This window comes from Neolamprologus brichardi, chromosome 20 (genome assembly GCF_056152115.1).
Source record: "Neolamprologus brichardi isolate AB-2024 chromosome 20, ASM5615211v1, whole genome shotgun sequence".
Lineage (NCBI taxonomy): Eukaryota > Metazoa > Chordata > Actinopteri > Cichliformes > Cichlidae > Neolamprologus > Neolamprologus brichardi.
Window position 1 is genome coordinate 9,701,003 of NC_142123.1, and position 11,749 is coordinate 9,712,751.

Below are 11,749 nucleotides of genomic sequence, written 5' to 3' on the forward strand. Positions count from 1 at the left end.
TGGTGGCAACTGTCCTGGCAGCCATTTTTGGAATTCCATAAGATACTATGATTCATATCAGTATGTCACACATAAACACATTGTATTGAATGACACAAAAACAGAATCTTATGAGAATTATAAGATTCTGCTAACATTCTGTCCACATTTGATAACCTGCTTAGTGATGTGAAATCATCATCAATGTGTGTTGGCAAAACAGAAGCAACTTTCGATTTCTAACTACAAATCCATTCTCTCTTGTTTCTTTTTGTCTTTATCCCACTCTAAAAGTTGGATGTAACAGTGAGACCAAATTCACAACCCAATAGAAACAGATCCAGGTACATTTACTGCAATATTCAAACTGAATACAGGCTGCTGGCCATTGACATGTAGTATCCTTTTGACTTGAAGTCACCTGGAACTGTAGCTGTGCTGTAAACAAATAATGAAGCACAGTTTGACCAGAATAAGAACTAGAATCTTTAACACACTAAGATAATAAAATACACAAGCTATTTGGCTGGTAACTGGCAATAAGCCAGAGGACTAAAGGCCCAGAAGGCCCAAATGAAACTAGTAATGTCCAGACATCTAGCCTATATTACTTAATATTCATTAACCTATTTAAAAAGCACTTTTGCTCTGTTTCAGGTAAAGTGTAAATCTGCACCTCTGATTTGTGTGATTACATTTTCTCTTTGTCTTTTTCTGCTGCAGCAGCCAAAGTCTGATTTATTAATGACAAACCAGTGGTAGAAGCATCATAACATCAAGAAAACTGGACAGTTAAAGGATTTTTCTTTTTACATAAAAAAGAAAAAAAATGTTTGATGATTTGAAATGTTTAAGTGTGACAAACATACAAATAAATAGGAAAACACTTTTTCACACCATTGTCATATAAAAGACTTACTTCCTTCATTCTGTTCATTGACCCCATTGTGGACCACTAAAATTTTGTATACTATGTAGTATATACCTTATTTACGTTATTTATTAAATTTTGGGTTTGTTTTGTTTTTTTGCACTACATTAGACAACATCAAAATAGTGTCGTCAAAAATGACAATAGCGTTGGCATTTTTGTTATTTGTGTTTTGTAATCTTTATAAAAACCTAGAAAAAACCACCTCTTAATCTTTGGTATATGGCGAGGCGCTGTGGACATCCAAGTTTGTGATTGTGTAGATTTTTCAAATCAATACCATGGTTGCATCTACTGAAAAACTCTGTGAAGCTTAAATCTCAGTGACCTTGACTTCTTGACTTCTGAAAATCGGAGGAGTTTCACATTTATAACACAGGTATGTCTACTAGGAGGCTGAAGGGGAGCACTATATATTTATAAACAATCAAAAACAACAATTTATTTCCAATTTGTATGGAATTTATTTCTGTAAACATGGTGTTTTAGGTCGGATTAAAGGACTGATGTGATGGTAAGGTGTCCGCTGCTCTGCTTTGAATATTGGTAGGCTTTTTTTTTTTTTAAATTTTCACAAGAATTGCTAGTTCCCCTAGAGTTTTGGCCACCCCAGCAATCAGAAGATTCCCTATGAGCAAGCATTTAGCGACAGTGGGAAGGAAAAACTCCCTTTAAAAAGGAAGAAACCTTCGACAGAACCCGGCTCAGGAAGGGACAGTCATCTGCCGTGACTGGTTGGGGTGGGGGGAGTGAAAATTTAAAAAAAAAAAAAAGCCAAAGTGATAATTATTGGAGCAGCTTAATTAATATTTCCTGTGTAATTTGCTGTTAAAATCCTTTTCCAACCCCAGTTTGTGTTTTTATCACTTTTGTCCAGGGTGGAAGATGCCATGCTGGAGATTGACTCTGTATGGTTTTTCAATGTTGATACTTGGGAACCTGTTGGAGAGGCCAGGGTTGAAAAAGGGATGCCGTAGAACCTGAGAGGGTGTTATCCGCTGGTGTGCATCCAAGGCCAACATCTCTTTTATTAGGCTGACAAATAAGCGTTGGCCATCTTCTGGTCCTCGTCTAAACATCATTATTTGTTCGAGGTCATCCAGATGTTTAAGTTTTATGTATCTTGTCTCCAAAGATTCATATCCTGTCTCGTATTTAAATTGTTGGGCGGTCTTAAATGTCCAGCGTTGTTGGTTGTAGTTGTAGTTGTCTTTTGTGAAATAGTCTTCAGTGTACACGCCAGGATCGAGAACATGATCTGGTGGCTGACCCTGAGTCTCTATGATGAATTTCAAAACATCATAATATTTTTTTCCAGGGTAGAGTGGCACCCCTGTAACAAGCTCAACAGCCACCAGCCCCAGAGACCACATGTCACATGCTTCGTTATAAGGAAGGCCAAGCATAACCTCAGGTGCACTATAACCAACTGTGCCCACACGGTCACCAGGCATCACTGCAGACGCAGGACATGCGAGGCCAAAGTCTATAAGTCTGACTTTGATGGGAGACTCATGGCGGTTTACAACCATGATGTTTCCAGGTTTGAGGTCAGCGTGCACTATTCCCAAAGAACCCAGGTGGGACAGAGCATTTGTGAGTTGACCTAAAATTGGCCTGACTTCGCTTATGGGGAGACGCCGGTTATTTGGGTCCCGTATATAGTCCCACAGGCATTGATCAAGGAGTTCAAATTTCAGGCAAACCCGCTCTCTGTCAAGGAAAAAGCCGTTCCATTGAACAATGTTGGCGGCATCTGGATCCAACCTTCGCAGCTGCTCCAGGATGAAAATTTCCAGTTTTGCCTGTTGCAGAATATCAGGGCGGCTCTTGTTCACTTTAATAGCCACAGCTTGGTTGGTTTTGGTATCACGGCATTTGGCTACAATACCAAAGCCCCCTTCTCCGAGGAAAGCCTCTACCTTGTAGTGGTTTCCCAAAATGCTCCCTTCAACTATTTCAAGCTCATCTGAGCTGAAGGATGGGCTGGCTGACGTGTGGACGAATACTTGCTGAGAAAATTCAACCGAGTTTTGAAAACTGCAGTAGATTTTCTCTGATCTCTTGCATTTCAAGTTTGAAGGGTGCTGAAAGACCACAAGGTTTTGTGGTCTTTCAGCACTCATGTCAATGCAAGGGGAACTCTTAGGGTTGAAAAAGGGATGCCGGAGAACCTCCGACGGTGTTATGCGCTGGTTTGCATCCAAGGCCAACATCTGTTTAATTAAGCTTACAAACAAACGTTGGCCATTTTCAGGTCCTCTTCTAAACATCATTACTTGTTCGAGGTCATCGAGACGCGTCAGTTTTATGTATCTTGTCTCCAGGGACTCATATCCTGTCTCGTACTGAAATTGTTGGTCAGTCTTAAATGTCCAGCGCTGTTGGTTGTCGTTGTCTTCAATAAAATAGTCTTCAGTGTACACGCCAGAGTCTAGAACATGATCTGGTGGCTGACCCTGAGTCTCTATGATGAATTTCAAAACATCATAGTCTTCATTTCCAGGGTAGAGTGGCACCCCTGTACCAAGCTCAACAGCTACCAGCCCCAGAGACCACATGTCACTTGCTTCATTGTAAGGAAGGCCAAGCATAACCTCAGGTGCACTATAACCAACTGTCCCCACACGGTCACCAGGCATCACTGCAGACGCAGGACATGCGAGGCCAAAGTCTATAAGTTTGACTTTGATGGGAGACTCATGGCGGTTTACAACCATGATGTTTCCAGGTTTGAGGTCAGCGTGCACTATTCCCAAAGAACCCAGGTGGGACAGAGCATTTGTGAGTTGACCTAAAATTGGCCTGACTTCGCTTATGGGGAGACCCTGGTTTTTCCGGTCCCCTATATAGTCCCACAGGCATTGATCAAGGAGTTCAAATTTCAGGCAAACCTGCTCCCCGTCGTGGAAAAAGCCGTTCCATTGAACAATGTTGGCGGCATCTGGATCCAACCTTCTCAGCTGCTCCAGGATGAAAATTTCCAGTTTTGCCTGTTGCAGAATATCAGGGCGGCTCTTGTTCACTTTAATAGCCACAGCTTGGTTGGTCATGGTATCACGACATTTGGCTACAATACCAAAGCCCCCTTCTCCAAGGAAAGCCTCTACCTTGTAGTGGTTTCCCAAAATGCTCCCTTTAACTATTCCAAGCTCATTTGAGCGGAAGGATAGGTTAGCTGACATGGTGAAATGTGTCGGTTTGGTCAGTGAATTGCTAAGTAACGCGAAATTCTCTCAAAACTCTCCAAAAGGGTATGCTTACTGTCAGGTCAAGGTCCGTTGAGCAGCAAAGTTTAACAGAGCAAAGCTCCTATTTAAGGGTTTTGTCTCTCAGCAAGATGATGACATCACAAGGGATCAAAGGCATTCTACTTTGGATCAAAGGCATTCTACTTTGGATCAATGGCATTCTATTTTTTCAGTTGAAACACTGAAAAAAATAGTGTTTCAACAGGGCAGGCTGGCGCACTGTGGGAGGCAGAGGTGATAGGGTAAGGATGCAGGGGATAAGAAAAGATCTTATCTGTCAGCTCATCAGCGAGCAGCCGCAGAATCACAGGTGCAGCTTGGCAGGGGATGGAGAGTGAAGACAAAATCAACAATGACTTATGGCAGGGGTGTCAAACTCAAATACACAGTGGGCCAAAATTCAAAACTGGAACAAAGTCGCAGGCTAACATTAATATTTATTGAAAAAAAAATCTTCCTCCAGATATAAGAATGAATCTTTTCTTATGGACTCAAATAAGTTTTGCTGGAAAACTGAATCTCTGCGGGCCAAATTTGGCCAGCGGGCCAGAGTTTGACAACTATGTTTTAAAACATTCAGTTTAACTAATCAGTGTGTGTCATTTGGCTTCATAGACAGATAAAGCTGGGTGTCATCTGCATAATTAAACTGCATGCTATGCCTTCTAATAATAGTGTAATATAGCGTATTATGTCATTGTAAATTATTTAAATTTTGCTTTATGGTAAATTTCTATTAAGCTGATCATTTGACTAATTCTCAAAGTAATTACAAATCAAGTTTTTATATCAGCGCAACAAACATATTATGTTTACAGTTAGCAGTAGCATAAAAGTCAGAAGAAACCATGAACATTTATAGAAACATTTATGGAAACATGTTATCCATTTCTCAAATCAAAGTTACACTTTACCTTTCCAGCGTGGATTAATCAGTGAACATTTTTATCTATTGAAGATATATTGCAAGATTGACAATGCACACAAAGAGGTCACATTTATATTTGCACACTTACACTAATAAAAGGCAAAATAGTAAACTGTGCAGCAGAGTGACAGCTCCATTTTGAGCGGAAATGTTCTTTTTTTCACCCAGAAAAACTCCCGCAGAACTGGTACATCCTTCACTTGAATAAAAACAGTCATTCAGGCACACTCTCTGGGGTTTGCCACGAGGCATTCTGGGGAATGTAGGTCAGTGTAAGTTGAAGCTGAATAAAAGTACACAACAGCGAAACTTTTGATAGAAATGACTCTTGGTGGTGATAGTATGTGCCGCTCAGAAAATACAAATCTTGATATTATGCTTTTCATATTCTTTTAACCTCTTATCTTGTCATTATATTTTGTATTTTTAAAATCTTTTATTTTAGCAGCAGTTTCACAAAAATAAGTGGAATTATTAAAAACCCCTCATACTCTGAGCCTCTAAATAATAGAATATCTGATATTTTCCCACCTCTCTGCAGCTTTAGGAGACTATTGGTATTCAGAATCCTCATGAATAACTGTCTGATTACAAAGTGACGAGCAATAAAAGTGCCGTGAGCTTTAGTCAGAGGTGGCTGGGTCAAATTAGGATGCAAATTTAAACTAAACTTAATTCAATACATTAAGTACGCTCAGAGCAGTGCATCAGGGTTGATTTGGATACAGCATGCTTTCAAGCTTAGTGTGCGTTTGTGCTTTGGACCTATAACAATAAAACTTTGTGCTTATCCCCTTGGCATTTTTAGACCTTTTTGTGATTCAATAAATGCGTACCTGATGCTTTAGCAGATAAAGACTGTCCATTTTTGCTGAGATTTCACATTTGCTTATTTAGCTATTTTTCTGAATTACATGAATGAGAAAGCATGTGTACACCTAACCTTTATACCCATATGTTATTGGCATTGACGTACCCTCAAATATTTCAGGGAAGACCTTAATCAGACTTGTAGAAACTGTATTGAGGAGCTTGCTTCCACTCAGCTGAAACGTAATCAGTGAGGTCACCGATGTGGGGACAATTAAAACTGCACACTGAGCACTTTGAGTCCATCCAAAGGTATGGATGTGGAACAAATTACCACTATAGCATTTTAGATAATACCAAACAGATCTAAACAAAATGCTTTTGGATTGAGTCACCATCATTTACTCTTTTTAAGGTGCTCAGCTGAGATTATCAATGTTACACAATGTCAAGCTTTAATTAAAAAGGCTAGGATGTATGTGTTACTAAATATTGGGATATGGGGGGGGATCATCAACAGTGATTCTTGTAGTGCTATTTAGAGGTGCTTTTCAGCCTGAGAGAAGACAATGAATTTGGCCCTGATTACTGATGTGCCTCTTAGTTTTCTCCATAATGGCCGCCTCAGGATTAGCAGTCAGTGTCAGCCTGTATTTAACTGTAATAAAGCTTCATTTTGGCTGAGTGGCTGAGACTACTGCTCCCTACTGTCCACTGTGCTCTTTATGTGTTCCATTATGATGAAAAAGAAAGACCTAGAGGGCAAAGCTCTGTTTAAAAAAGATAAGGATGTCACCATCAAACAAGGAACAATGTCAAAGATTTTCATTTTTGAGGAACTGACTTAAATCTATCTATCTATCTATCTATCTATCTATCTATCTATCTATCTATCTATCTATCTATCTATCTATCTATCTATCTAAAGTTACTTTTGCAAGTATTAACATAACATAACAGTCATTGCATTTCTGTATAATCTCTTTAACATAATGGTTTTTAAAAGTAAGAACAAGAACTCATTTGTGTGTGAAACTCAAAAGTTTAAAAGAAAAAACTGTTGTCATATGTAGTTGATGTGCTTCTAGCACAGAGAGTTCACATAGTCAGAAAATTTGCGATTTAAATCGACATCAACTCAAGCTTCTATGTTGCCCCTCATGCAGACTCGTAGAATGTTACTACCGCAAAGAGATAGAAAGAGATACTATAAGAGAAATGCCCCTAAATGCCTGAGCATCTTATTTTGCAAAAAGAATGAAGCAAGACCTTAATGTCTTATAGACTATGTTAACTGTCAGCAGCCTAAAAAAATTGTGTTGACAAGGTTTTTTTTCTTATTCCATGAAGTTGTGCTATGTAGCTACCCTAGCTAGTGCCATACTAAACTTTGGTCTCGTATAACAGGGCACTGCATAGTTTCTTCATAGTAGGTGTTTGCATCATGTTTGACCTGAATAGTGCAGGCAATTAATAGGAGGAAACAAAGGTTCAGTGTAATCACACTACACAGCTGACTCTTGGAAGGTGGGTTCACGAGTGTGTTTGTGTGTGTATGAGTGCAGCTAGTGACCCCAGCATGTCTACCTCCAGCACTTGTCTCAGCCTTTGCCATATTTGCAAACACATGCACATAACCCACATATCCCATCCCATCCTTCCTGCTTGCATTCCCTGGCGCTTGCTCCTAAAAGCAAGCTGCTATTCTAGGAGCAAGGTAACAATCAACATGGCCAAGATCGTTAGCCTCAGTTTTCCCTACGGGCCAGGCACAGAAAATAACTTTCTCTTTCCCTGGCATCTGCAGATACTGGGGTAAATGAAGACATACAGCCCCAAGGTCCAGCGGCCTGCTCAAGGTAACCTCTGCTGTCAGCACACATTTACAAATACCGCCTGTCGAGAGGAGGGAGGCACCAGGAAAACGGAAAATGATATGCCACCAAGGTAATGCCCCATGCTTGATAAATTATTAAATAAATACCACAACCCACTCCCATTTCATTTCCATAAGTAAATTTGCACCTCAGGTTTCTCCAAACAAAAACCTGTGTACTTTCTGCAGCTGGCCAACACTTCTGAAAAATCCATACGATAGGTTGGGTTATGTATTAGAGCATTCCCTAGTTGAAAACAGAATCTTTTTTGGCAAATTAAGGTATTTCTGTATATTAAACTAAATAATATTAAACCCTAGCAATTTATCTCAATCTAAGTTCACTTCCTGGGAGTGTTTTAGATATTCTTCAAGAAACTGAAAGACTCGGAGAAGAGGCCAAAGAGGGATGAATGTGCAAGTTTCCTGCAATTGTGATGTAAAAATAGAATATGTAAATGATAATTCGGATATATTTCTCCACTACATTTAAATCTACTATGTTAATATTAATTACACTTTTGCTTTTCCTCCTATGACAAGTTAACATATTGCCACAGTGCGACTGCTCAGTGGTACAAAGAAGATAAAAAATATAAGCAGTAATAAGGTCATAAAAGTTTTGTCTTTTTTCTCCGTTTTCCTTCTTACCTTCTTTTCTTTTGAAGCCCCAATGTGCATCCTCTCTCGTTCCTGTATATGTGCATGTTTATATGACAACAAAGTACCTGCACTTACTGACAACACTTATCCTTGGGGAAGCTTACAAGAGCTATTACTACTGCGTGCAAGGTCATTATTATCATACACAAGGCAGCAAGCTGCAGGCTCTGGCTGTAAGCTATGTTTTCAATATATACTGAGTATATAAGAACATGTTCCTATGTTAGCAATAGGAACGTGTTCTTGTTCATGTTCACACACACACACATGTGTATGGAGAGTATATGTATTACTATAGCTATACAGAAATAGAGTATGCTCAGCTTTTAACTGTTTCCAGGACAACATTCTTGTGAACAGACACCTCTGTTGGAATGCTCCTAAGGTGCAGACCATGTTGAACTTTACACTCCACATCTGCTCCAGTTGTTCATTCAGCCCTGTGTTCTTCTCAAGCCTGGGGCCTAAGAGTGCTTGACCTTGGGTGGAAACCTCTTTGCGCTGTGAGGAGTATTTACATCTTGACATTAGTGGCATCTCCTCTTGCATTCAGCTTATTATTCCAGCTGGATATCTAATAACATACTAGCGCATTTGTATTGGTGGCTTGCATTATATTCCAACCTATGAGCTGGCACCTGTCTTTTATTGCTGAGATATTTGTACATGGGAAAATACCAAAATACTTGTGACTGCCCTGTTTGTCTACTGCTCTGTCTTCTCGTGAATCCACCTTCCCTCTTTTTGCCACCACTCAACCATACCTATCCAGTCTCAGTGACACCCAGGTGTCCTTGCTGTACTTCCTGGTCAGGTGAGTTAACCTCTTTCTCCTTCCTGGGGTAGTTTGATGTTATCTGTGTACAGCAGATGGCTGATGGTCACCTCACAGCGGAATCGGTTTCCATATCTGCTCTTTTTGCTTGCTGAGGGAGCTGAAGACTATGCATCACATTTGTATCTTCTGTAGATGATGGTGCAGAATATACTGTGATATAGTCTGCACTTGAGTGCTGTCTTCCACAGTCCCCTCGATGAAGGTTATCAGTGCACTTTTTGCCTTGTATAGTGTCAAGTGCTCCAGTATTCATGTGTGGAGTCATAGGCTTTCTAGCAGTCAATCCAAGCAGTGCTCAGGTTGGCCTTCCTGGTCTTATAGTCTTGGTCTACAGCTCTGTTATCCAGTAGCTGGTGCTTTGGCCCAGTGGTTTTGTTTCTAATGCCATTCTGAGCATCATTCATGTGCCTAATACTCAGCTTGGTTGCTATGATGATTGAGAGGAGCATACATGTTGTGGAGAGGCAGGTAATTGGTATTTAGGTAGTAAGAAGGTGTTGTACCTTGGTAAGAATCATGAGCTAACTTTTTTCTCATCTGTACTTCCAATGATTCTGAGTTTTGGTTTCATCTTTCCAAAGAAAGTTTTCTGTCTGGTCTGTATGGCCTCGATCTCACATGAGCATGAGAATACTTTTAAATTCTGCCATTATTTCTTAGCCTCTGAAAATGAGCACCCATGTATAAAAGTGGCTGTCATTCCAATTCCATTAATATAAGATTTTCTTTAATCCCTCTGCTGTGACAGTGCAAAATTTGAAAAACTGTGACAGTGTCTAAATACTTATGAACCTGAACCATTTCAGAACACTAACATTAAGCTAGGTAACACTGAGGGCAATTAGGTAAGTAAATGCAATTTAACAGGAAAGTCTCTTGGTTCTGGTCACCAAAAATCTTTTTAGTTTCTCAAATATAATTCAGTAATAGCTCTTTACTTTCACAGCCATCACATTACCACAAGGGAAATAAGTTTTAATACGGCCCTCTGGAGCAATATTTACAGACTACTGCCAATTAGACTATCCCCTGATTTAGAGAAAAAAGAAAGAGAGAGAAAGAGAGCATGAACTGAACGCCTCTATGAGCCCACAGCGTGTAGCGGTGTGTGAGAATCTCAGGGAGGAAGAACTGCTTGTGAAATTTTGAAATGTTGAAGAAACGTTTTTGAGGAAAGTTCCTGTTAAAGTTTTAACACTGACGCTCCCATAGTTTTCCTGGCAGTAAAAATGGGTCTGGACTGTGTTAATGTTATGTGTTAATATTAATATTAACATTGGAGTCGCTCCAATGACATTAAAAGAAGAATACAAAATAAATCTGTATCACTATAAACATTAAAACTAAAGCGTTTCATCAGTAGCCTCAATTCTGTTAAGGAAAGAGAACTATATAGTTGAACTGCTTTCTCCAGTAACTTGGTTTTGGGTGAATAAATGAAAGAATAAATGGGACAAAATCGTCTGGAGAATTCTCATCAGAGGAAACATGTTTCAGCTCATTAACACTTGCGGCACACAAACTGTTTTCACTGTTGTACCACTGTCACAGACTGACCATTATGATTGCTAAATCAAATTAAACAACCTATTGAACTTGCAATTATGTTGTTTTATGTTTGTTTTATATCCAACCGTTGGTTTATGTCAGCTTCAAAGGTCTTAACCACATATGTGACACTAAATTTCAACTGAAAGATTAAATGTGGTTTGAAAAACATCCTGTTACATTATTAGGATTTGTCATGTGTTTGCTCTTTAGAATTTACTTTTTAAAAAGATTAGATATTAACCTATGTCTGTATTATACCTTCTAATTATTTTTGATGGCATACATTACAGATTCAAACAAAAAGTAAAGTGTTTACATCAGTCTGACCTGATTCGGCACTGCTAGCTGTAAGTATCTTGACTGATCATCGCACACAGTTTTGTTTCCTGTTTATCCTCCGAGCTAGAGGTTCATATTCATGCAATTTTTGCAATTTTTAACACACAGATAGCTTGAGGAATACCAAGGAGTTGAGTCGTGTAAGGGTGTTCTGGGTGACTAGTAAGAAGGTATACATTTATGAGATAACCACTAACCTCAGTCTTTTGAAATCCAATTTGTCATTTAACTGTACTTGCTATTTTTGAAGGCAAATATTTTTTAGCCTGTGGATAAGTCAGACCAGACCATAAAGCTATATATACCAGTTACATAACATTACGAGCACTGACAGGTGAAGTGAATAACACTGGTTATCTCTTCATCATGGCACCTGTTAGTGGGTGGATATATTAGGGATTTTGTCCTCAAAGTTGATATGTTAGAAATAAGGAAAATGGGCAAGTGTAAAGATTTGAGGGAATTTGACAAGGGGCAAACTCTGATGGCATCTACAAAACTGCAGCTCTTGTAGGGAGTTCGCAGTCTGCAGTCTGCAGTCCATGGAAGGTACAGTAGTGAAACAGTGAGAGAGGCATGAGCG

General features: G+C 39.4%; 1 protein-coding gene across 2 annotated transcripts; it reads right to left on the bottom strand.

Annotated features, from left to right (window-relative positions):
• Positions 1–1,356: 1,356 nt before the first annotated feature.
• LOC148096910 (homeodomain-interacting protein kinase 2-like) lies at positions 1,357–4,095 on the bottom strand. Of its 2 annotated transcripts, XM_087833785.1 has the most exons (2): positions 3,085–4,095; positions 1,357–1,890 (listed from the first exon to the last, which is right to left on the bottom strand). In XM_087833785.1, the coding sequence occupies exons 1-2, from the start codon at positions 4,093–4,095 to the stop codon at positions 1,774–1,776; spliced, it is 1,128 nt and encodes a 375-aa protein (XP_087689911.1). In that variant the 3' UTR covers positions 1,357–1,773. The 2 variants fall into 2 exon arrangements, with proteins under 2 accessions (XP_087689911.1, XP_087689910.1); XM_087833784.1 differs by having other exon boundaries at positions 1,357–4,095.
• Between the last annotated feature and the right edge of the window lie 7,654 nt (positions 4,096–11,749).

Bases quoted from the DNA above. Each gene is read 5' to 3' on its own strand.
- LOC148096910 (XM_087833784.1), bottom strand. From the start codon at position 4,095: ATGTCAGCTAACCTATCCTTCCGCTCAAATGAGCTTGGAATAGTTAAA.